The sequence below is a fragment of the Phacochoerus africanus genome, chromosome 11 (assembly GCF_016906955.1).
Source record: "Phacochoerus africanus isolate WHEZ1 chromosome 11, ROS_Pafr_v1, whole genome shotgun sequence".
NCBI lineage: Eukaryota > Metazoa > Chordata > Mammalia > Artiodactyla > Suidae > Phacochoerus > Phacochoerus africanus.
The window spans coordinates 90268889-90296065 of record NC_062554.1 but is presented as its reverse complement, the minus strand read 5'-3'; the positions used below and the strand labels follow the sequence as shown (position 1 = coordinate 90296065).

Genomic DNA, 27177 nt, shown 5'->3' with positions numbered 1-27177 from the left:
AAAGAACCCCTTTGGAGAAATGAGAGAGAGCAATTATACATTGGTATTCATGTTGCAGGAATCGCACTGGCGTCCTCGGGGAATTTAACAATGAATATCCAGCATTAATTGCCACAGTAACTACGCGTCTGACCTTGCCGAAATGTAACACATCAGTTTTACATAGTAAAATTATTTGCCACTAAAAGATTAAAAAGGAATGATCATAAAATTATATTGCCATTTAGAACAACCAGTCTTTTTTGTTTTGAAGAAGCTCTTGGAGGACTCAAATGACTAGGTTGCTGCATTTTCTTAGGAATCAGGACACCGGGAGTTGAAATCCTAATTTTCCCACTGATTTGGTTGGCAATTATGCAAGACTAGTGCCTTCCTATTCTTGTGAAAGGTGAATAAAATATGTTGACATCCTTGATAGATCTATGGAACTAATAAGTAAGGCACAAGGACGTAGTTCTCTTGATCCATTGCACGGGGAAAGTGGTTTTTTGTGTGTTTGTGTACCTATGATAGGTAGGATTTTCTGTCAGGAGCAGAAACACGCTAGGAATCCTAGGATGTGTTTCCCTTTTTGAGAGGTGGCATTGGGAGTTCCCTTGTGGCACAGCGGAAGCAAATCCGACTGGTATCCATGAGGACACAGGTTTGATCCCTGGCCTTGCTCAGTGGGTTAAGGATCCAGCTATGTTGTGAGCTGTGGTGTAGGTCCCAGAGGCAGCTTGGATCCCAAGTTGCTGTGGCTATGGCCTAGGCTGGTAGCTACAGTTCCCTAGCCTGGGAACTTCCCTATGTCACAGGTCCAGCCTTAAGAAGCAAAAAATAAAAAAATAAAAAAAGAATAAAGAGGCAGCATCGTTTTTAAGGCGAAGCCTATTTGCTATCAATGTTAATTCAGCCTTTTGCTCAGGACCTCAGAAATACAGAAGCTACATTTTCTAACATGCATTTCTTCCCCCACTCCCACCTGACCCCAGCCACCTTTCCCTGGCTGGGTGTCGCCCATGGGGGAAATTCACACTCCACACTCTGAAAGTGTTCAGCTCTGGTCGGGCTCCACACTGCTGGGTCAGCAGGGAGCCTGACTCCGACAGAGCCAGGTCAGCGGCCACGCTGGGCTCTGGGCTGGGGAAGCTGTGTGTGCAGAAAGGAATGATCATTCAGCCTTCTCTCTCTTTTAAAAGGGACCGAGGTGAAGAAAGTCAGTGCATTCACCCGTGACATACGAATTTCAGCCTAGATGAGATTCTAACTAGAGATCCATTTTCGCTTGTATTCTGGCAAAACAAATCCATGATAAATGTGAAGGCCCTCTCAAGTTTGGGGGTGGGGGATGAACTGAATGATAGAATGAGTAGTTTTCTGCCCACCTTTTCAAGCAAGGCTATGATGTAAATGAATATATGTACCCGCTGCACCTTCTTAATATGGCTTATTGTTTTAGTGTTTAAATGGTGTTTTATATGATTTTTCTAGTTTTAATATAGTGACTGTTTAAAAAGCATTAACCAAGTAAAAGAGAGTATACTACACGCGCAGAGAGTATGTCATGTTTTTGAGAGTTCGAACTTTGGATTTCTTAATTCATTCAGGTAGTTTTACAAATGAATTCTGAGTCCCATCCCCACTTTTTTTTTTCTTCAATTTCCTTTAAGTATTTATGTCTTTTTCATGCTTTATGTGTCCACAGAACTTGAGCCTGGACACTGTACCATGTGAGGGAGGTTCTTGACCAGCCTCCTAATTTGTTTTGAATCTGTAAAGAAATTCTGGGGAAAAGCACCTTGAGAAAATGCAGCTTTAGTTAGCTCTTTTTTCCTTTTCTTTCTTTCTTTCTTTTTTTTTTTTTTAACGTTCTCTCCTTTTTTCCCTCTTCCATTCGCTCACTCCCATCTGCAATTAAAGCAGGATGATGAAGTGACAACCGTCCAGGTTAAAGAGCAGGACCGGAACGTCCTGGTGCTGAAGAAAGTGCAGAGCTGCGGCCCAGCCCCCCAGGCGGGGAGCTCCGAGAGTGATTGGAGGTGAGTTTCCGCCGAAAGCCCCGCGCCTTCTCCCTGACTGCCTCCCCTTCTCCGGCTCCATCTCACTCGCTCTCCCTGCCTCCTCTTCCCTCCCCCGCCCGTTTTTCTCCGCCTCTCGCCTCCCGAGCGAGCGTTCTAGCTGACTGCAGAGCTCCGAGCAGCCAGATGGACTCGGTTCCCAGTGAAAGGACCGGGATGGCAAGATCTTGGAATGTTTAGGGGATGCCTTTGTTAGTAGCCGCGCACAATGGGCAGCTCCCGGCTGAGGGTCTTTGACCCTCATTTGGAGAGGAAGGATTCCGCCACGCTTTCAGAGAGAGAGCTGCCCTTGCCTACCTTCGATGTGCCTTATTTCAAATACATTGACGAGGAGGACGAGGACGAGGAATGGAGCAGCCGCTCACAATCCTCCACGGAGGATGACTCAGTGGACTCTCTGCTCTCTGACAGATACGTGGTCGTGTCCGGGACCCCGGAGAAGATCTTGGAGCACCTTCTGAATGACTTGCACCTGGAAGAAGTCCAGGACAAAGAGACAGGTAAGGCAGGAATGTCTCCTGCTTCCAGACGCAGGCTGTGGCTGCCCTTGTCTGCATCCTATGGGGCCAGGCTCCCGCTGTAGCCAAACAGGGGTGGGCTGAACCGGCATATGCTTTGTGTGCCTCCCCCTTGGCCTCGTGCTGTTTTGTTTAAATCCAGTAAATGGACACATGCAGATCCTAGCAGCCGCCTGGGAAGTAGCTGTACAAAGAAGATGATAGGAAGGCAGATGTTCTTGTCTCCTTGGCAATTTTTACCAATCCTCTCACCTAAAGGCAGTTGGCAAGAGGCCAGCATTCAATAGCCGGTGTTCAACGGGAAGGAATTGGAGGGGTAGGGGTTGCCAGCAAGTATTTACCTGGCCTATGGGAAATACTGGCTGGGGGGAGTAGCCTCCCTGCCGAAATGTCAACAATTAATGCAACCACTCAGCAACTATAAGCTTAGCATCAACTTCTGCCTTTTCCCAAGTTGTTTACAAACTGCTTAGAGCAAGCCCTGCTGTGCAGAATATGAGACCAATAGCTCCTTAGGCCAAAAATTATAATTCACTCAAGTCTTATTGGTCAGACTTCTTGTCCTTTCTATTTAATCTAGGAACAAAGTACCCCTCTAGCTTTTCACCCTTGCACTTTGATTGCATGATCTACACGTGCTTCCTTTATCACAGAAGGGCAGTCCTTCCTTCTGTTAACCAGAATTTGTAATTTGTTCCAGCCTGGAGCAATTATGCCAGTGAATAGGGCTTTGGCTGTAGCCTGATTTCTGTAATTTGATCCCCTGACTAAAATGCACTTTTTGCTGCCACCATATAGCACCTGTGATGCCCACAGTTTGCAGTATATTGACTACATCAATAAGAGGCATTTTTAGGTTGTATTAGTACATAGTAACTCCTTGGGTTTTTTTCCCATGCAGGAAGGACTGTGAAATGACAGCCTCGGTGGGAAAAAACTTTCCTTGGGTCCCAGTAGTTTTGCCTGAACTTAATGGATATCTGGCTTTATATTGCATTATAAAGGACATTTTGAGAAGCAGAGGTGTGTGAAATGTGAACGTGGGTTTTTTTAAAGGCCAAAATGAGGCAATCATACATCCTGCAGTAATGTTATTGTTTAATCTCAAAATTCACATACTCCGTTGTGCACACCTATGTTTGGGAAAAAATATGAGCGGTTGTGTCATTTATATACAGACAAGCTAAAAGAAAAACATATTTTCATGGCATTTGCGGGGTTGTGTTTGTATGTCTACCAGTTAAGAGTTTTGTGCACTTGAGCACTCTTTCTGTGTTCTGCTTCATCAGAGATAGTCATCGTGGACCTGGCTGTCATCTTCCCTGTACTGATGACCAGAATGATTTACACAGGTGGCTTAGACTAGCTCACAGGCACATTATCTGCCCTGAAGGGGGCACCTTTAAACACAGAGTTTTCTTCTTAAGACCTTGAGTCCAAGTCCTATTAATAAGAGTGGGAATTATTAAAGTCAATCCTTGGCCTACTTGATTTCTTTTTTCTTTCTCATTGTCATTGGTTTCTTGTGAAAGATGGCCTAGGTGCCCGCCAACATGTGCCAACTATTTAACATTAGAAATAAGAAATCACTCGAATTCTTGTTACTAAGGCCAAGAGTTGCCTCTTGTTGGGCAACGGTGTTGTACCCGGAGTCTAGTGACTATTGTCCCCAGTTTCTTCTCAGTTATATCAACACTGGGATCACGTATGTCCCTCTTAGCACATGCTGAGCAAGCAAAGAGGACTGGGACTCAGCAGTGTGATCTCAGTGGGGCAGGTGAAGTCCCTTTGGGGTCAGCCTCTACTTCCTCCTCCTCATTTCCTTAGCATTTGCAAAGAGGCCATGTGTGAGATGTCAGATGTTTACCGAGACACCCACCCGAGGGAAAAATGCTAACACCTTTTCCTCAGATCAGAGAAGCACTTTATGAAAATGAAAAAACTCAACTTTGGAGAGTGATTGATTGTTGTGTAATATCCTAGGGACGCCTAAGCACAAGTCACCTGCAGGTCTTCCAGACTTCCTGAGCAGCTCTTGGAGAAAATACAGCAGAAAAGCCACGACGTGGCTTCTGTTGCTAAAAGGAAAAGAAATATCATAGATCGAAAATCAGTTTCATGTGCAAATTGAAGAAACGTGGTTATGAGTTTGTTCTAGTTGGAATACTAAAGGAGTCACATATTTAAAGCCATTGAGTCCTCTTGTCCCTGACAGAGGTGACTTTTAGCTCTTTATCTTGGTCAGGATGGCAACCCTCATTATAAAAGGACTATGTCTGCAAGAGCCTAATAGAGTCACATAAACATATGGAAGACAGATGGAGGAAAATGAGAAGAGGCTGCAATAAAAGTCTACAGCAGCAGTTTTTAATGTTCTTGAGCGCCCCTTTTAGGGAGGTGAAGCCATATGGGGCCGGGTGGAGCCATATGGTGGTCGTCCACATGGCCCCCATGGCAATAAGGAAGAAATGGTACATGGGAGGAAATAAATGGTCCTTAAGGCTGGGATGAGCCTGCTGGATGCTTACATTCCTGTACCCACCAGAGGCTGGGCAACATAAGCAAGTGAGAGATGTAAGTTATCTCCCATCTCTTCCCTGCAAGAGTCATTTTATTGTGAAAATGCAGGTGCAAGGCCCAAGAGAAGATCCTGATACTCATGAAGGACAGGTTGAAGCGATTCCTAATTGCTGTTAATATGCAAGTGGAAAAAAATTTTACTTAATTGGGATAGAAAGCCAGGGCTATGAGGTATTTTTGTTGTTACGTGCATCAGGAATAGAATAGAAAACAACAATTTGTGTCATATTCTATCACTATATCAAACTGAGCTTTAAAAGCAAAAAAAAATATTAGTAGCTTACAAACAACCTGCTAATGATTTTCCTAAATGATCTGATTCTCACAGCACTAACCAAGCTTATTTGCATAACCCCCTATGTGCTAAGCTTTCCTCCCTGGTAGATACCAGGCATAAAAAGTCATCCAGTGAATATCTGTGGAATGAATGAATGAATGGATAATTCTTGTTTAAAGTGGAAAAGCTGTCTGGGTCTGGTTGCTGGACATCTATTTGCAAACATGGCAAGACTGAGGCTGTTTTCCAAGATCTCCTTTTGTTTCAAGGTTCAGGTTCTGATTTGAAACATTAGGGATATTAGAGAAAAATCAAGCAGCTCTGTCTTTCACCTTCCCAGAAATAGGGCAGACATCGTTGGGCATTCTCAGCCCAGGAGAATTACAAGGAAGGCAAGAAGCAAGAAAAACAGTCTGTTGTGAGTTGAGGAGCTGGAAGGATGGAGAAGCAGGTTCCCACCACCAGCCCTGGTCTGTAAGGTCTGCAGAGGTGGCTGCTCCTATTTAACCCTTTCCCCTCCCTGGAAAGGATGAAGTGTGTTTTGTGTAGAGATACTTCTGTTAGGAGTAAAGATTTCTGATTCAAAGCAGGCACGGTGGTGGGGCAGGGAGACAGTGTGTATCAGCTAGATTACACGGAGAGAAACCTTATTGATTATTTTTTCTGTATCTGTATTATGATGGGTCTACCTTAGGGGAAACTCAAGAGGAAATACTTGATTTACTCCTGTCTTTGTTCTCCATTTTGGGGTTTTGTATTTATCTTTTTGAAGCAAATGCACTTATGATTACAGGTTTTCAAAAAAACAAGCAGACTAGGATAATGGAAGCAGGTGAAGCCTATCAGCCACTCTTATTGGGCTTGATGAGCTTTCTCCCAGGGCTGGTTGATGCTTTTACTTCATGAAGTTATCATTCAGCATCTTGTGTACTTGGTGTGCTCAGCCTGCTTTGACCATGGCATAGATGCCTCCATGTGGGCAGTATGCTTTCAGTAGCACCTCGTGGGCTGATGATGTCATGGAGAAAGTGAGCCCCTTACTTTTGTAACCAGGCAGCCACCTCTGTGAAAGTCCTTGCTTTAGATCATAGGAGTGTCTCACTTAAGTGACAGAGTCCCAAAGCCATTCTCCATGACCAGTTTCACGGCTCTTTTAGAGCATTGCCCTGATGGAACCTTGAGCGAAGCTAGGACAGGCCCCTCATTTTTTATCTTCTTCCCTCTGCCGGCACCAAGTCTGTCAGAAACACTTGATACATATTTCTCGTGTAGGAACATTAAGAATGCCTTTTCCCTGATGATGAGAAAGGCAGAAGACAATTTAGGTGAACTTCTTCCTTGGTTTCCTTACCTTTGAAGATGTCTGGAAAGATGTTTTGGTGCCTCGGGTCCAGGCTTTATCTTGCAGGTGATAAGACCTTCATAACATTTTTGGCATCATGGCATCTGCAGGACCAAAGCTTTTTGAGGGCAGGCACAGAAGTTTTTAGCTGAGTAGGGCTCTCCATGATTTGGGGCCATTAATGTGCATGTAAAATTATCTTGGATTTATCTTTTCTTTCTTTGCATGTAGGATGTCGTGTCACACGTAATAGACCAGTGGATCTTATCCGAGGCTGCATTATTAGCAGCACATGGGGCATTTTCAAACTACCAATGTCTGGGTCCCACCGCAGAGATCCTGATTCAGTTGACCTGAGACAGGGCCTAAGCCCGATGGGTTTTAAAAGCTCCCCAGGCGATGCTCATATGTAGCCAGGTGTGAGAGCCACTGAGCTAGAATGATGACTTTGTCTCACTCACCACTTTTTTCAGAGACATATTCCAAGTTCCTAGTAGCTGTATATTCACCTCTGAGAGTTAGGGGTATCCTTCCTCTCTTCTCCATCCCCCAAGTTCATCTCCAGGGTTCTTTGTCCCTGCCCTGGAGCCTCTGCAGCCTGGGAAGTTCAAAATTCACAAACTTGCATTGCTAGTCCTTCCCTGAAATGGTTTTGAAAAAAGGAAACAATCAAAGGAAAGAGAGGTACTGGACACACTGCTGTTTTAATCTCTTAACTCTTGGAATGAAAAGGTGACAACTCTTGGGTTTTTGCCAGGGTTCTGTCACACTCAAAATCTCTGGCCCAGAATGCTTACTTCTGTAAGAAATGATGGTTTTAAGGGAGGAGGATATGCACCTAGCAGAGAAGAAAGGGTTCTAAAATGAGATTTTGAAGCCTCAGGTCCCAGATCTGGGCTCCATTAGTAAAACACCCTGAGACTTTGAGCAAGTTATAACATGAGCTGATTTCCACAGTGTTTTGCCTCACTAAAATGCTCTGCTCCAAAGCCCTTTCCCTTTCCAATTATGTCACAGGACCAAAGAATTCTAGATCTGCAGGAGCCTTTGGAATTCATGGAGACAAGCTCCAGAACCTTGTGGTCATTCTACGCTGGTGTCCCCATCACTGCCATTGCACAGGGACCTGGGCTCTTGGGTCTGACTTCATGGTACTTTACATCCCCGCTCTGTTTCTTCAGCATCACTCAGAGAGCAGTCAGAATGTTGATGGCCACACCTGATGATGATTTAAGTGTGTGTTTGTATATAACCTGCTCCAGTGGGAAACTTTTTTAAGTTCCTTTGAGAAATTATGGTATACCGTTTCACCTTTGATTTATCACCTCCTAGTAAAATCCTTTTGCAGGGCATTTTATTACCAAGCTATTTGGGGATATTCAGAAACAGCCTGTTGCCAGAGGAAAGCAGCGGTTTTTTCCCCCAGTGATGAAATATACTGCATCCTGGCTCCTATACTAGCCCTCCCCTGTGATTCCTTTGCTTTTCACTCTACACACTGCTTCTGTAATAAAATACAACAGTGCATTTTAAAGTATTCAGTTTCTATATCTGAGTGAATGAATACCTTAGGAAAATTTAATTCCTTCATTCCACAAATATTTTTGACCTATTTTGTAGGCACTGTTCTAGACGCGGGGCTAGAGCTATAAGCGGAATACACAAACGCCTTGCCTTCGTGGGTATTCTGTTTTAGTAGAGAGAGTCAGACAAAAAGAAAATAGGGTAATAATGGATATTAAATGAACAAAATAAACAATCTCCTTACAGGCACTAGTTCAGGAGAACTATATCCACCTGTCTTTAAGAATAAAGAAGCTAGAGGGTATTTTAATGTATTTAAAGTATTATGGAGGAGTTCCCGCCGTGGCACAGCAGAAACAAATCTGACCAGGAGCCATGAGGTTGCAGATTCAAGCCCTGTCCTCACTCATTGGGTTAGGGATCTGGCATTGCCATAAGCTGTGGTGTAGGTTGCAGATGAGGCTCGGATCTGGCATTGCTGTGGCTGTGGTGTAGGCTGACAGCTGTAGCTCTGATTCAGTCCTAGCCTGGGAACCTCCATATGCCAAGGGTGAGGCCCTAAAAAGCAAAAAAAAAAAAAAAAGTGTTATGGAGAACTGACATGAAATTTCTGGTCCTATTCAGCAGTTCATAACCAAAGGATATAGACTTAATGGAAAAAATAAAGAACCAAAAGAAGTAAAGGAATTTGAAGCCAGTATGAGTATCTTGGATGGTGCTTGCTGCAGCTGGAAGCCCTAGGATCTGTACCTTTGGAAATGCTTGATATCAGCTGTTTCCTGTCCTGACCTGTGGAAATAGCTTTCTCAAAGACAAATAACTGGACTGGGTTGCCCCTTGAGGTCCTTTTCAGCCTTATGAAACTGTCAGTTTTAAATTATTAGGTTAATTTTGTTTGCATACATGCTAATGAAAAAAATCAACGGAAGACTAAATAAATCCATTAGCACCAACTCCAGCTGCCCTGGGTGTGCCTCCCCTGCAGATGAAAGCTCTACTCTTCAGTAAGGGCTCTTTTTTTTTTTTTTCCAGGTAGGCTTGAAACAGTGACCCCCCTGTGACAATGAAAATCCCCCAAGTGCTTCTAGAGAGAACTAGGAAGGAAAGTGCTCGAAAGTGCTCATGTTAGAGTATAGTTTCCGTTCCTCTCTATAACCTTTGTGCTTTTCGTTTGGTTTGGGTTTTTTGGCAGTTCCCTTAGCTTCTCTCCTCATTGCTAATATGGAGACTGCAATGTTCTTGCCGACTGTACCTGAAGTGCTGGAAGACTTTATAAATTAATACTGACAAAGTGATGAGACAGTTAGAACTGTGTAGACGTTACCTTCTCAGTTGTCTCATTTATGAAAGCAAAGAGCTGAGAACCACATGATCTCATTTATGAAAGCAAAGAGCTGAGAACCCTTTCAGTTCTGAGAGCCAGGATTTGCCGTCCCTCCATTCATCCAGACTTCCGCTCTGTTAGATGGATGCTTGTTCAGGATGATCACCTGTCTCACGGACATGGATGCTAAGGTACACCAAGCTGCTTCAGAGATAAGAGCCATCATCTGGATCTGGAATTGAACCCAGCTATATGCCTAGCTTGGTCCCAGACATCACTTTTATCTCCTGTCTAGAATCATGGATGAAAGAAACTGAAGTAAAAAAAACCTATCACTGGACTCTAGCTATAAACCCTAAACCAAGTGCTTCCGTAGCCACCTCGGAGCCATCTCATCTCCAGCACGAAGCCCTACTTCTTAGTTTCCAGCTGTGAGCAAGGTGGCCGCTGGGGTGACTAACTGCCTCAGGAAGGTTACAAAAGAAAGAGGGTGTGGGGGAAGAGATTCTCCATTCAGGTGATGCTGCATCAGACCACTCACTAAGAAATGATTAAAATCAGAGTTTGACTGTGGATTTCATTTGAGGTGTTCACCTGAACTAACCTATGCACACTACCTTTGAAAAGGTGATGTTAGATATGATAACAGGGGAATTGATGCTTTTACAGTGCCAGTAGACTGTGGGTTAATTAATACTCCTGTTGGTAATGAAGCAAGGTGAAATGAAGTGAGACAGAGCTGAAGCATAAGGTCATTAACATACGCTGATTAATAATGGAAATGTGGATGTTTTCATTACAGCATAACCAGTGGGCAAAGGAAGTTGTTTAATGGCTAATGATATAAGTAGGAGTACAGCCTACTTTTCAGGGGAACAGTCCCTATTTAGAGTGAGACTGCATCATTGGAATGCACGTTTTCAATTGCATTCTTTTCTTTTTTTTTTTTTTTGAAGAAGGGTATTTTATTTTACTTTATTTTATTCATTCTGTCTTTTTAGGGCCCCACTCGCAGCATATGGAGGTTCCCAGGTTAGGGGTCAAATCAGAGCTGTAGCCGCTGGCCTCTGCCACAGCCACAGCAACGCTGGATCCAAGCCACATCTGCAGCCTACACCACAGCTCATGGCAGTGCTGGATCCTTAACCCACTGAAGGAGGCCAGAGATCGAACCTGCATTCTGTCCTCATGGATGCTAGTCAGAGTCGTTTCCACTGAGCCATGAAGGGAACTCCCAGTTGCATCCTTCTCGTATTTACTCCACATGATTGCTTCCAGTGTAAGTCTAGAGCACACTGAAACAAACTGAAATATTGTAGGGCTGTGGGAAATTACTTTCAGGAGGATCTGAAGATAGGAAATGGAAAATGAAATACACAAGGGGCAAAAACTAGAATTTAAATCTTTCGTCTCCAGATAATAAGGATTTTGAAAAATTTGAGTTGTCTTAGTAAAAGTTTTTAGACTTTAGGAGTGCCCGTCAGCAGAAAAGAATCCAACTAGTATCCATGAGGATGCGGGTTTGATCCCTGGCCTCGCTCAGTGGGTTAAGGATCCGGCTTTGCTGTGAGCTGTGGTGTAGATCGCAGATGTGGCTGTGGTGCAGGCCGGTGGCTGTGGTGTAGGCCGGCGGCTGTAGCTCGGATTCAACCCCTAGCCTGAGAACTTCCATATGCCGCAGGTGTGGCCCTAAAAAAAGCAAAAAAAAAAAAAGTTTTTAGACTTTGAATGCTTTTAAGGAAAATATCAATAGTTTACTGGTGGGTTAGAGGGAAGGCCATGTCCTAGGGTCAGGAAGTAAGATATAGGATATTCGAAATTTTCTTTCACATACTGTATTCTAAGTGCTTCTTTCTGTGAAGTCTGTCCTGCTGGTGATGTTTCGACCCCCCAAACATAACAATGTTCTTGTGCAAACTGTAGCCACAACAGAAGACTTGGAAATAAATGGACTTTGTCCTTTGTGCACCTTTGCACATCTTTTTTGCTTTATTTCCCTATTGACAGTGTATTTGCTTCCCCTAAAATGCTTTCCCTCTACCTCAGATGTTCACTTTGATACTCAAATTTTTAGACAGCTAGACAACCGTGAGCAACCGTAGGTATTTCTTTTTTTTTTTTATAGTTAAGTAAATTTGTAATTTCCTAGAATGGCTGGTGGATATATTACTACAAATACTAAAATGCTCTGGTAAACTGAGAGTCGCCATAAATATGTATGTAAATTATCGGTTTTCAATGAGTCAAAATAGTATTACAATCTATCTTTAAAATATAAAATATAAAGGCCTTATTTAATACGTCACAGAGTACATGTAGAATAGTTTATAATTACATGAATTAGATATTGGCTTAAATCTGTGTAGTCCCTTTGAAATAGGGTGAAGGTTGCTTTTGAAACACAAATCTAGTCTAACTTGTTTTTCTCATAAAAATACGTTTGAGAAAGATAATAACTTTGTTCAGTTTTCCCTTTGTATTTTATCTCCCTAATATATACCTTTTAAGAACAAAGGCTGTTACTGCTGTTTTTCTATCTAAAGTGCTATAACCTATAATCTCTATAGTACAGTTTCTTTTGTTAGTCTGGTGCTGATTTTTGTTCCTGTAAACTTTTTTTCATTTAAAAAGAAAATGCTTTTCTTAAAGCCTGAAGTTTTTAAAAGTACCATATTTTCTCGTGCGTTTGGAGTCTATTGGTTGTTTAATAGTGTACTTCATTAGAAACATTTGTAATTTTGTCAGCGTTCAGCAGTATCTCCAGAAACTTGTTTAAATGTGTGATGTTAGGCATTTTTGGAGCAGCAAATTGAAAGAAGCCGCAGATTCTGAAATTTCTGGAGACAAGATACCATGTCAAAAGTGAGTTTGAGGAGTTCCCGTTGTGGCGCAGTGGTTAACAAATCTGACTAGGAACCATGAGGTTGTGGGGTTCGATCCCTGGCCTTGCTCAGTGGGTTAAGGATCTGGCATTGCTGTGAGCTGTGGTGTGCGTCATAGACGCCGCTCGGATCCCGTGTTGCTGTGGCTCTGGCGTAGGCCGGTGGCTCCAGCTCTGATTGGACCCCTAGCCTGGGAACCTCCATGTGCCGCAGAGCGGCTCAAGAAAAGGCAAAAAGACAAAAAAAAAGTGAGTTTGATAGTTGAGTAATTTCAGCAAAACTATCGTTTCAATGTAACATCAGCAAATGAAATTACTTGAGACTCTGTTTAAGACAATGTCGAAGGATGGAAAAACTCTTTTTTCTCTCCCTCTGTCTCTCTGCCTCTGAGATCTTATATGTCATCTCCCCAGTTGATGGATTTAAAATGAGATCATCAGATGTTCTTGTCTGTATTTTAAAGTGCTGTGACCTTGTCCTCAAGCAAAATGTAAAAAAAAAAAAAAAAAAAAAAAAAAAAAGCGACTTTTCTGTGCAAGTGTGTACTTCAGATCAAGTGTGAGGGGGGACTGCTACGGATGGCAATTTGTTGAGTGTAATCACTGCATGTTAATCTCTGTTAGTGTGTTTCAAATAAATCCTGGCTTCGTGGAAAGGGTGCAGGGCCACACAATTGCTGTAACAGACAAGTAGGTGTCTAAAGGGGATGTTCTTCAGGTGGGAGAAGTTTTGTCTTCAACACACCTATAATTGCGCTTTTCCTTATTTCTCCGTGCAGTCTTTCTCATTATAACCCCCCTCCCCCCATTTCCCATTATCCTCCTTTTCTGCCCTTGGGGGCTTTCTTGCTCAACAATTGAAACCATTCTTTTCATTCTGTTTGCAGCCTTTTGCCTTTGTACTTAAGGCTAGTAGTTGGCTGGTGGTCCTTCCCCTGAATCTCAGAAGTAAATATGAAATTAGAACTGGTAGGTAATGGATGAACAGAAAGTGTTCCTAAAATATCTTCAATCCCTAGAATATCTTCTAATAATATAAATGGTGACAGAAAATTACTTCAAGAGCAATCCTGTATCCTTTTCTGCTTCAGACTTACCGTTCTTGTCCGTTTTCATTATATAGGATACTTGGTGAATCTTCTAACTTTTCATTTAATCCTGTGAATGAGCTTCTTTTAGTGTAAAGATGAAAAGCACAAGTTAAAATTGCCCATTGCCTGCCAGGTTGGATATTTATACTTAAATTCTCAGTCTAAAAGTGAAGAGTTTTATTAGCGTTCCCTTGTGCCACAGTGGGTTAAGAAGCCAGCGTTGTCCCTGCAGCAGCTTGGGTTGCTTCCATGGCGAGGGTTTGATCCCTGCCTGGGAAAATCCATATGCTGCAGGTGCAGCCAAAATAAATAAATCAAGAAATAAAAGGCAATTTTCAGTTTTCTTTTTTTTTTTTCCCATTTTCAGTTTTCAAGTTAACACTTCTTTAAAAAATGGGGAGTTAAGTGAATGGGTGTATGTATCAGGGCTCATAAGAGGTAGTAATCTAACATTAAAGCATCTGGAAACTTTTCTTCTTGCTACATCCCTTTCAGTGTGTCTTAAGTAGACTTGCTATGAAGAAAGATGTCCATAGTGCTTGGAGCAAGTTAGATCCTCCCCACACCAGTTTTCTTCCTATCTTGCTTGATATCATATATTTTGTTTGTGTAGCAGGCTTATGGATATAGATAGTAAATCCAGTGTCATGTGTTTTGTTAAAAAAAGAGAGAGAGAACAAGGTGAAGATATTTTCATCCAAATTTTGGATCTTTTCTTAAGAGCTGAACATTTAAAAAACATAACCTTTTGTGTCTTGGTTCAGTTTATCAAATTTGAAGGCATTGCAGAGCTATATTCATTCATACCTGACGACTTTTGTGGAAAAGCTCAAATTCTGCTAGTGCTAATCGGCATATTATGAGTACACATCTCATAATTATTAGAACAGTTTACACTATTTGACAGTCTTCTAGGGAGGTTGTTTGTTCTTTTAAAAAATAATCAAAGACATGCACGGCAAATTTGTCTTCATCAGCACATTCTAGCAATCCACAGTAGTGGGATCCGGAAAAAATTCACAATATTTACCTCTGCTTAAATGTACTTTTCCTGCTTAGGATAATTGAGAAACTTGAGAACCAGACCACTTGCCTTATTGTGTGTTTGAGTGCCTGAAAATTTTCTGTGTGTATAATTTATTTGTGATTAGGTGTGGCTGCATGTAACAGAAAAAAATGGAACAGTGACTTAAGATATACATATAACTTCTCTGTCATGTGAAAATGAAAATAAGGAAATGCATTCCGGAGCTGGAAAGGCCACTCTGAGGTCAGCCAGGAGTGAGATTCCTTCCAGCTCTTGGCTCCAGTGTTCGTAGAGTCTGATCTGCATCCCAAGAATCAGGATAACTGTAGCATCACAGTCCAAGGTGCAGGATGGAGCAGGTCAAAAAACACACCTGTTCACTTCTGCTTTTTTCTCACAGAGCAAAACTTAATTGTGGCTACATCCAGCTACAAGTGAAGCTGGGAAATATATTATCTAGTTTGGTTTAAAAATAACTGGAAAGCACTAGGCCCAAGAAAAATCAAAGTTTGATTCCTAAAGAAGAGGTAAATGGCATGTAATTTTATAAAGGGAAGCTTATGTGAGTTTGTTTTGATACTTGAGACCTGAGGCCATAATGACATATTTCTGTCTCTTCAAAGTAATATAAGCATATTATGATTTAAAGCACTGTATAATCACTTTTTTAAAGCCCAAAAAGTGGTTTGGATTAACTCTTATATTCTTCTCAGCAAATGAATATTGACACTAATTTCATGTATTTTTAATTCTCAAGATTCGCTTAACATAGCAGCACTTTTCTCGTGTGTGATTTCAAGCCACTGTATTCATGCCTGAGAATTCTATGTCTTTCATTCCAAAAATTTCCCTGCAAGTTGTTAGAAATAATTTTCATAAAATAAACATACACCAAGAAATATTTCATGGCTTTGAAGACATTTTTTTAAACAGTAGCATAAATTAAATTCCATCCCCATGAGAGCAGGTTATGGTATATAATTTTCTATAATTATGTTATTGTACTCTTGGTGATATTTGAGAAGTCATATGTGCCTATTACATACCTGGTATGTGGGTCAAATTACTGTGAATCATGCCAACAGAAAAGTTGAAGGATGTTCTTTGGTTTGTGAGTAGTACATTTATTTTAAAACAAAACAGAGCTGACTTATTAGAACCATTTGAGACAAGGCATTTATGTGAGTGCCCTTAGCCAAAAGGCAAACATATTTGGCCAGTGGTGGATGATACATGTTTGATGGCTTGTTTATCCAGATGATGGGCTGGTAGGTGATAACTGAGGGGAGGGACAGTGAAGACTTTGACAGGCAAGTCAATTCTGGGATTTAGGAAAGAGTGAACAAAATATAAGGTGACTAATGATTTTCAGAATCTGATGTCTAATATGGAGAAGAAGAAGAGGAAGCGTTTTAGGATTTGACCTTTTAAAAAATTCTTTTCATCTCTGCCTTTGTATTTCAATTTTTTAAAGTATAAATAAGTATAATTAGCCATTAAAACATCTTAAAAGGATTATGAATTTGTGGACCATCTTAATCCTTCCATGTGGTTGTCAGTTCTACATTTAGAAAAGCAAATTGGCTGATCTCTTATAGCTATTTGCTATTGCCAGGTGTTGGCTAGAAAATAGAAGCAAAATAACATTTGAGTCAGAATAAAGGAACTATAGCACGCTGGCACATCTGTGGAAAACAACTTCATAGGGGTGTCTTTGGCAGTTCAAAACCAATTTAAAAAAAAAAAATCAAGTTTCTGTGTCTGGTTCATCTCCCTCTCCAAACCCTAGATTCCATGGCTTACCTGCATTTGCTTTCCTTCCAGCCCGGATGCTGGATCCACACCTTGCGGAGAGCCTCATGCAGGGAGAGCCAGAGCTGGGCCTCAGCACACCTTGGGACTTAGGCCCTTCTGACATGAACTTGCATCAACTTGGCAGTTATTCTCCTTTCTTATCTGTCTCAATGTCATCATCCCTCCCTCCTAGGGTGGCTGAAACCATCACAGGTCATGTGGGTGAGGCGTCTGATACAGCACACACTCTATCGTCCCTAAGGGTAACTGATATGGTTATTTTCACAAACTGCCTACTGTCTTCCCTCTCAACCTTTCCTCTTGGGCCACCAAAACCACCACTAGCTTCCTGGGGCACAGTAAGGAACGGGTGTGGTTCAAAGCAAATTTGGGGCTCTCTGGGGCTAAAATGTGTATGGGTGGTGGTGGTGGATGGGGGTGGGGTGGGGCAGAGGTTTGCTCAGACATTCACATGGATGCAATATTCATTAGGCTGGGGCTTTTTGTTGTTGTTGTTGTTGTTGTTGTTGTTGTTATTGTTGTTGTTGTTGTTGCTGCTATTTCTTGGGCCGCTCCCGCGGCATATGGAGGTTCCCAGGCTAGGGGTCCAATCGGAGCTGTAGCCACCGGCCTACGCCAGAGACACAGCAACGCGGGATCCGAGCCGCGTCTGCAACCTACACCACAGCTCACGGCAACGCCGGATCGTTAACCCACTGAGCAAGGGCAGGGACCGAACCCGCAACCTCATGGTTCCTAGTCGGATTCGTTAACCACTGCGCCACGACGGGAACTCCAGGCTGGGGCTTTAAACTGCCCTCGGTGGTCCTTTCATGATCTGACCCATCAAATTCCAGACCCCTGTGGAAGTTGACTTTATCTCAGCCACAGCAGAGCACGGTAGCTGAGATCATCATCATTTGCAATCAGACCTTTCTTTGTGACCCTAAACCTCAAGCCTCCCTTTCACCTGTGTGAGAAAGTCGCTATGTGACATTGGAAAGAACTCTAATGACTCTTCTGGAAACCAAAGCAAGGGCATGTCTGCTGTCAGTCACTAGTTGAAATACTTGTCCTAGAAATGTTTTCAAACAGAGGCAGTGCATTAAATTTTCTTGTATTGGAAGTGTTTGGTTTGTCTAAGATCTTGTGCCAGATTGCTTAGTTGTGTTTACTCTAAATTAGTTAAATTTGCAGAATATCTCTTTAATATATCTAGCAATCATGCCAGTTATTCGCTTTAAAGTAGGTGGTTGACCAATCCATTGCTAAACTTTGTTGAAAATAACTTCTCTCTAGTGTTCCTAAAATGTCTTTTAAACAGAAACAAAAGATAAATCAGTAAATACATAAAGTTTGATTTGAAATTCAGTGCTAATGACTCATAATGACCGGGGGGGGGGAAATTAACACTCAGAATGGTGGAATATTTCAAGTTTTGAAAGAAAGCTGATAGAGATTCTTCTTAGTGTTTAGGAGATAAAAATATTGTACCTTGTTTTATGTTGACTGAAGTATCAGTTATTTGCTTGAAATAACCATGTCTGAGACTTCTAATTTAAGATTTAATGTTTAATTTTTCTTTGTTTCATGAAATTTTAGAATATTTAATTGACAAGCACTTAGGAACACAGTTTGTATCTTAAGAGTTCATTATATGATGTTCATCCTGTAAGGTGCAGCAGTGCGGAGAGGTCAGTTACATTAGACTGAGCAACTCTTAGCACTGGATATTAATTTTTGTTGGTAGATGCTGGCAGATTGGTATTGAAAGCACCTTACCCTTGACAATCCCCACGCTCTCATCTGTACTGTTAAGCAAAATGATCCTTGTATTGATCATGAAGAAATTTGTCCTCCCAGCTCATTTGTGAGAGCAACCGCTGTTACTGATCAATGAGCTACACAAATGCAAGCAGAGTCTTTGGGGGGAAAACAGCCTGTTAGTTGGTGGGAGAGCTGACAATCAAAATACCCTTAGTTCCTTTAGTCTAACTGGAGTGTGCCTTACCATTTACCAAGAGGCATCTCTCTAAAGCCCTCAGACCAGGGACCATCACACAGCAAATTCAATGGTCTTAGAATGCTCTGTCTCGTGCACCTCCTATCAGAAATTTTTTTGTTTGTTTGTCCTTTTAAGGGCCTCACCCATGGCATATGGAGGTTCCCAGGCTAGGAGTCAAATCAGAGCTTTAGCCTCTGGCATACACCACAGCCACAGCAACACGGGATCTGAGCCGCATCTGAGACCTACACTATAGCTCATGGCAACACCAGATCCTTAACCTACTGAGCCAGGTCAGAGATCAAACCTGTGTCCTCATGGATGCTAGTCTGATTAGTTTCTACTGAGCCACAAGGGAAACTGCTCCTTCCAGAATCTTTTGATACTTATGATCTGCTCTCTTTTCCAGTCCTTCTTTCTGATACATTATTGTCTTCCAATTCTCCAGCTTTTTCTCTTTCCTCTTTTTAAACTCATCTTTATCCTGCTGTTGCCCAAATATGAACATCCACTCCAGCTCAGCCCTCAGCCCACTGCTTACATCTTCCCAAGACTGAATCTGAGAATTCATGTTATTCACAACCACTCTCTTTATGCATTTGCTCCCATAGTCATCTAGCCTTTTGAGCAAACTCTGATCTTTTATATTTTTGCTCAGTAGTTTCACTTAAAGTAACCTTGGGGGGGCTTAATCTCTAGAATATACAAGGAACTTATACAACTCAACAGCAAAAAAGCCAACAACCCAATTGAAAAATGGGCAAAAGACCTGAATAGACATTTTTCCAAGGAAGATGTGCAGATGGCAACAAGCACATGAAAAAATGCTCAGCATCACTGATTATGAGAGAAATGCAAATCAAAACTACCATGAGATACCACCTCACACCAGTCAGAATGGCCATCATTAATAAGTCCACAAATAAAAAATGCTGGAGGGGGTGTGGAGAAAAGGGAATCCTTCTGCACTGTTGGTGGGAATGTAAGTTGGTACAACCACTGTGGAGATCAGTATGGAGGTACCTTAGATATCTATACATAGAACTACCATATGATTCAGCAACCCCACTCTTGGGCATATATCTGGACAAAACTTTCCTTAAAAAAGACACATGCACCTGCATGTTCATTGCAGCACTGTTTACAATAGCCAAGACATGGAAACAACCCAAATGTCCATCAACAGATGATTGGATTAGGAACATGTGGCATGTATACACAATGGAATACTACTCAGCCATTAAAACGAACAGCATAATGCCATTTGCAGCAACATGGATGGAACTAGAGACTCTCATCCTGAGTGAAGTAAGTCAGAAAGAGAAAGACAAATACCATATGATATCACTTATATCTGGAATCTAATATAAGACACCAATGGAACCTTTCCACAGAAAAGAAAATCATGGACTTGCAGAATAGACTCGTGGTTGCCAAGGGGGATGGGGAGGGAGTGGGATGGTTGGGGAGGTTTGGGTTAATAGATACAAACTATTGCCTTTGGAATGGATTAGCAATGAGATCCTGCTGTGTAGCACTGGGAACTATGTCTAGTCACTTGGAACATGACAATGTGTGAAAATAGAATGTGTACATGTATGTGTAACTGGGTCACCATGCTGCACAGTAAAAAAAAAAAAAAATTGTATTGGGGAAATAACTTAAAAACCAATAAAACTGTATTAGGTACACTGTGTAGAGAAATGGGAAAAGACCGGGGGGGGGGGGGGGGCGGGGGGGAAGTAACCTAGGGAACCCAGGCTTGGTGCATTTAAAAGTAAAGTCATCTCTCTGCCCTTATTCTTCCTTTATCCCAGCTGACTTCCTGGATGCAGCAACCGGGATTTTCATCTCTTACTACTTCTCACCTTGAAAGTCTTCTTTCACTTGGCTTACCCTGCAAAGTGAGCCCCAGGCTCCTTAGTTTAGAGCTCAAAGACCCTCCAGGAACTGGTTCCAACCTACTTTCTAGCTTTTCAGTTACACCCCGTGACTTCTTCCATTACTGTATCACAACTGTACCACAGGCTAAGACTTACAAACTCATATCCACAGACAGTTCATGTGATGCCAGTCAGGGCAGAACTGTGCTAACCTGGAAAGGGCACCGTGCTTAAAAACACAACTCAGCTCTAGACCACAGTTGCCATCTGAGATGTGGACCTGGTGTTGCTAGAGCTCTGATTTTTAAATATCATCACTTAACAAAAATTACCTTTGAGGGCAAAACAGGGTTCAAAGGTCACAGGTTTATGACTCAGCCACAGATATGAAACTGCACACCTCAAATAGGACTTGAACCTCAGGTGGGACTCCAATCCACAATCTTCCAGCTGAAACCACACAACTCTTCTATCTCAGGACTTAATGAGGCTCAGGTTCTTTATGTCTTGGCACAGATGGAATTCAGTGCATATTTAGCAGAGTGATAGGCAAGGGTAGATTTATTAATATTTTTTGTTTTTAAAGAGCTTGCAGGAAAGTGGGGTGTGAGAGAATAGTTATGTCCCAGGTCCTGGGCGTGTTCCAAGGCCACCAAGTGAGGGGCCTTGGCTTCATGCAGAAAAGAATTCAAGAGCCAGCCATCGTAAAGTGAAGGCAGTTTATTGAAAGATACATTTCCATAGGCAGAATGTGGTCTGTCTCAGCAGGCTAGGGCAGCCCCAAAGTGTGGTGGTTTTTATGGACTAGGTAATTTCATAATCTGATGAGTGGGAGGATTATTCCAACTATTTGAGGGAAGGGGCAGGGATTTCCAGGAATTAGGCCACTGCCCACTTCCTAACCTTTTACATGGGCCTCAGAACTGTCCTGGTTACTGTGGCATGTCATTCAGATGCTCGTGTGTTATGACGAGTGCATAATGAGGTTTAAGTTCTTATAGGATGTTAGATCTTCTGCCGTCTTGGGCCTCATCTGTGTTGTAACCAGTTTTTGTTATATCCACAATGGCTATACCATTCTTTTAAAGGTTGTGCCGTACCCACTTCCCTCCTGTCTCAGACCCACGCCCCTATCCACTCCTTTGCTTATATATTTCACCTCTTTCTCCACCAATTCTTCTCAGAAATTTCAGGATCATCTCACATGCCACCATTTGGCAAAACCTTCCCTGGCTTATTGGTATCTCTCCTTCATCCCTCATGACCTCTGTGATTGATACTGCTCGGTTGCAGTGTAACCTTGCTTAGTTCATCTCATGGAGATCTCATTATGAGCTTGAAGCCCTGGATCAGCATTGTGCTTCCTTGTTCTCACCACCAGTGCCTTAACAAATGCCTTATACAGAGTCAGTCCTCAATACAGGTTGTTGTTGGTTGGTTGGTAGCACTTGGAGAGCTGAGACAGGACATAAATAATTTTACTTTAGGAAAATAGAGAACAGATAGGAGTTTCTGTTGTGGCGCAGCAGAAACAAATCTGACTAGGAATCATGAGGTTGCGGGTTCGATCCCTGGCCTTGCTCAGTGGGTTAAGGATCTGGCGTTGCTGTGAGCTGTGGTGTAGGTCGCAGACACGCCTTGGATCCAGTGTTGCTGTGCCTCTGGCCTAGGCCATCGGCTAGAGCTCCAATTCGACCCCTGGCCTGGGAACCTCCACATGCCACCGGTGCAGCCCTAAAAAGACAGAAAGACAAAAAAAAAAAAAAAAAAGAACAGATGGTATTCATTGAGTACCTGATGTATGCCATGTTCTCCCACCAGATGCATTAGCTATCCTATTCTCTTTAAGTCCAGCTACAACTCTACTGGGTATTGATGTGACATCCACTTTATAGGTGATACAACTGAGGCCCAGAGAGGTAAGGTACTCTGCTCAAGTCTATCCAGGTAGGAATCCAACTCTCTGATTCCCTTTACATGCTTTACACTATTTTCTGAGCCTCCCAGAAGACTTGGTAGAATTTTGCCTAGGCACCAAAGAGTAGCTGATTGGAGCTGGGACAGCAGGAGCTCATGGGGCCTGTCCTCTATGTAATGACAGAGTGACCTGCAAATGTGACCCTATCCCAGTGCAGAGAAGATAAATCCGCTTTTAATACTCCATGCTCCTTCTAGTGACATGTATAAAGGCAGCACGTGGAATTAAACATAGCCAAGAATATAAAACTTCCTGGATTCAAATCATTCTCTCCTAAAGAAACCTGATGGGCTTCCAAACCAAACTTCACAAGTTAAAATGAAATCAGATTTCATTATTGGAAGTGTGCCCCACACAGCCCCTGTCTATAGAAAGTTCCTATCAGTAAAGAGATGACGTTTCAGGTCTGATATAGAAACATCATTAAATGGATAAGCATATCTTATACAACCAATACCTAAAAATAAAACTAGATCTTAAGATTTGGCAGTCTAGGAATGGCTGAGCAGTTACTCTGGTGAAATTATACAAGTACGCAGGATGGAGTTCCCATCGTGGCACAGCAGAAACAAATCCGACTAGGAACCGTGAGATTGCGGGTTCGATCCCTGGCCTTGCTCAGTGGGTTAAGGATCTGGCGTTGCCATGAGCTGTGGTGTGGGTTGCAGACAAGGCTCGGATCCCGAGTTGCTGTGGCTCTGGTGTAGGCCAGCGGCTATAGCTCCAATTCGACCCCTAGCCTGGGAACCTCCATATACCATGGGTGCGGCCCTGAAAAGACAAAAAAAATAATAATAATAAAAAAATAGAATAAAAGTATGCAGGAGTGGAGTGAGTGCAGAAGCTGTGGTGAGCAGTTGCATTTGAGGTCATGAATACTGCTTTTTGGAATGCAAAATACACTGAGAGAGAAGCATAGCTTATTGGTGGCATGGCACTTTAACCTATGATACAAATGTAAACATTAAAATTTTTTTTGTCTTTTGTGCTTAATCAAATTACATGGTATATTTTGGCACTGCTTCTCAAAAAAATAATGGTCAGTTTAACATCCCAGGGCCAGAAATGGGCCCTTTCAAGTACAAAGCTTTTTTTTGGCTTCTTGAAATAGAGGTTAAATATAGAGCATATTTTAGAGTGCCTTAAATTTCATTGCTTCTGCAGTAGAAATACAGGTGAAACAAAACTACTTACAGTACTTTAGGGAATATGAGTTAGTACAGAAATGTTGAATATTCATGTTACCTTACTTAGATTAAATGGCTCTAATTTGGCAGTAGTCTGTCAAAACTCTTTTCATTTGCTCTCTCGGTAATTCACTTTAATGGATGAGTGGTTTCATTATTGCAGTGCATTTTGCTTACGAGTGTTGAAAAATAACGGAAGTAGATTTGTATAATTGTTCCTAAGTCACGCTATACTCATTATGATTTCTAGACTAAAGGGTTTGTTTTTATGTTTTTGTTTTTCTTTACAAAAAATAAGCTTAGACTTTTGGAAATATTTAGATCATTGCCTTTAATTTGATTGAATTAACAGAACCCTATAGAAAGGATCTATAACAAACCAGCTACCATTCTACCTGACAGAACTCTGGGATGTTCTGGAAATGCTTGTGTTTTGCAAAATAAAATGGAAATTTTTAGTGCTTGATACACTGAAAAAGTGATGGTAATTTTTTAATTTATGCATAAAAGAAAAATACATTCAAGTAAAGTCAAATAAAAATAGATAATTCTTTTCTAATGCCTTAAGGTTAAAACAATAGCAGATGATAGAGGAAAATTCTGTATTAGCATCATTGCAGCTGATTATAGACGTGCATTTTAGAGCCATTTCTGTCAAGGCTTTAGATTTTGACAGCTCGTTAATATATTTTATTTCAAGTTACATAGTTCTTAAAACTGTAGTAGCATTTGCCCTCTAGTTTTGATTGTTGTCAGTATGTTACTTTTCTACCATGAAGAGTAATTCCTGTATTTTAAACAGCCACTACAAAATGTTATATTATTTTGGGGAGAGGGGGGTTTTCTCTAAAGGATAGCTGAATATTTTTGTCAGTGATGAGCCAAAAAAATTGGGATTAGATTTAGCAATTTATTTAATGAATAAGATTTCAAAGAAAAGTTTTTTGTATATTAATGCCTAGGTATTCATTAAGCTAGAAATCAAAACAAGTGTGTCTTTTTGTTCAGAATGTTACTCTATTTGGCAACTATAAATGTGTTTAAATGAAAGATTTTTTTATACACAAAGGTGCTTTTCTGCACAGAGTCCTCAATTACTATTAATTAAGCACTGCATAAGGTAATAGATAATTATAGTGTTTTAATGTGGATGCCGGTGGATGTGCTAGTCTTTCTAAATGGCCATCGTTGGCTAATCGTTTTCAGAGGATCATTTATAAAGCCATTGTGGTTCTAAAAATATCTCTAAATACCAATGGGACAGCCTTTTTTGAAGCATGGCTATTATAAAATGCACTTTTATTTGAAGTGTGTCGCTTTGATTGTATCACTCAGTTACTTTCATGTGTGGCAAAAAAATACCAATATGCTGAAAAAGAATAAAGGAAAGCTCTTCATATATATTGAAAGTTTTCAGAACAATATGGTAGTTAAATAGAGAAGGATTTGAGTTAGAAGTATTGAGAGTCTGTTCTGTTCCTTAGGATTTTTAGCTATTCTGTTCATTAGGTTTTAAACTGCAGATGTTTTTATGCATCCTCACGGTTTTTATTTTAACAAATATTTCTCTGTCAGAGAGATAATTAGGTAAATGCTGTTGAATATTAAATATGGCAGTATCGTAGGGGAAAATAAGCATTTCTGGGTCAAAGCCCTTAGCAAAATATTTTCCTTTGTGTGCTGATTATTTGAATGGAATGCCAAATGGTTTTGCCACCATCCAACTAGACTCACTCAGCTCCTTATCTAAGGCTGTTCCAGAATGGAATGACTGCATATGTCAAAGTGAATGGTATTCTTTTTAACCTCAGCTTCTCATGGAGTAAATCTTGATCAGATAATACTTCCAACCTTGTTAAATTAGCTAAGCGTGAGACTCCCAAAGAGTCTGAACCCGAATGTCACACCAAGAATTTTATATGCTGAGTTGTGTGAGGTTCTCCGTGGCTTCTCTGTATGGTTGGCTCCAATCTATAAGGGCCCATTGAAATCCCTAAATAGATTTGAGGCTACTCTGTGGTCCTTGCTGCCCGTATCTAACACCAAATGCAAAAAAACTTAATTTCTAATCAGACCAGAGAAGTTGAGGATTTTCATCAACCATATTTAGTACAGAGAAATTTTATAATTTGTGAACATTGCATTGCTTTGTGTTCAATTCCATCCCAGAGTGATAGTTTTCAAGATGGATTCCAGAACATCCTTGGAATTCAGACATTATGCCATTGTTGGATCTTAATTTCAACTATTTAAAATGCTGTAATGAAAGAGACACAAAGTTTCAAATGATATTCCACATTTTTACTGTGATGATGAACTTGTGCTGCCAGGTTAGCAGGTTTTGGAAGTGGGCTTAGAATAAAGCTTCTCCTGCCTTTTTGTGCATAGATTTAAAACTTTTGTAAAAAAGGGACTAAAGATGAGAGTTCCCAGCCCTGCTCTGAATGCAGGCTGTGCATGACCACTCATACTCAGTTGTTCAACCAGCCACATTCACACAGTTTTCTTGTACTAGACTCAATTTGTGCCCAACAAGGCCCATACATACCTGTTTGATAGTTTTTGCCACAGAGTGATAGTAGGTTAGTCTAGTGACTGTGCACATACCGCAGTGTGATACAACATTTTAAGTTTAGGCTTATTTTACATTTTAGGTGCCACTTGTCACATCATTTTTGTACCAAGGAATACTGCTTCTTACCTAAAATGAATAGGAGTCCCTGTAGTGGTGCAATGGGTTAAGTATCTGGCATTATCTCTGGGCGGTGTGGGTTCAGTCCCTAGCCTGGCACAATGGGTTAAGGATCTGGCATTGTGCAGCTGTGGCTCAGATTCAACCCCTGTCCCAGGAACTTCCTTAAGTTGTGAGTGTGTCCAAAAAAATAAAAAATAAAATTAGTAAGTATCTTTGAAAAAATTCCCTTAATACTCATTTATTACACCTCTGGTTCATTTTAATTAAGGGCCTCTTGCAACTAGAAAGCAAGATTTCTTTTTTTTAACTAACAGCATTTGCAGCCACTTACCTGTGTAGATCAGGATTATCTTGATATTTTGTAGCATAAACAAACCGTGGAACCATTTGATCCAGCAATCCCACTCATGGACATCTATCCAGAGAAAACCATGACTTGAAAAGATACATGTACGCCAGTGTTCCTTGCAGCACTGTATGCAATAGCCAAGACATAGAAACAACCCAAATGCCCATGACAGAGGGGTGGATAAAGAAGTGGTACATATACACAATGCAGTAGTACTCAGCCATTAAAAGGAAAGAAATATCGGCATTTGCAGCAACATGGATGGACCTAGAAACTATCATGCTAAGTGAAGTTAGTCAGACAGTGAGACACCAGTGTCAAATACTATCACTTACATGCGGAATCTAAAAAAAGGACATGGAGTTCCAGTCGTGGCTCAGTGGTTAACAAATCCAACGAATCCAACTAGGAACCATGAGGTGGTAGGATAAATTCGTGGCCTCACTCAGTGGGTTAAGGATCCGTTATTGCCGCGAGCTGTGGTGTAGGTCACAGACATGGCTTGGATCCCACATTGCTGTGGTTCTGGCGTAGGCCAGTGGCTGCAGCTCTGATTAGACCCCTGGCCTGGAAACCTCCATATGCTGCGGGTGGGGCCCTAGAAAAGACAAAAAAATAAATAAAAATTAAAATTAAAAAAATTTTAAAAGGACACAATGAAC

At 41.4% G+C, this 27177-nt stretch overlaps 1 protein-coding gene across 3 annotated transcripts in view; it reads left to right on the top strand.

Moving 5' to 3' along the window:
- Positions 1-27177, top strand: part of RAPGEF5 (Rap guanine nucleotide exchange factor 5) — a 238535-nt gene that overhangs the window by 161128 nt on the left and 50230 nt on the right. For 2 of the 3 annotated variants that reach the window (XM_047751885.1, XM_047751884.1), the window contains exons 10-11: positions 1903-2021; positions 2472-2560. In XM_047751885.1, the coding sequence (XP_047607841.1) occupies positions 1903-2021; positions 2472-2560 (208 nt within the window). The remainder of the gene's footprint in view (positions 1-1902; positions 2022-2471; positions 2561-27177) is intronic. The other variant, XM_047751886.1, reaches the window with a different exon arrangement.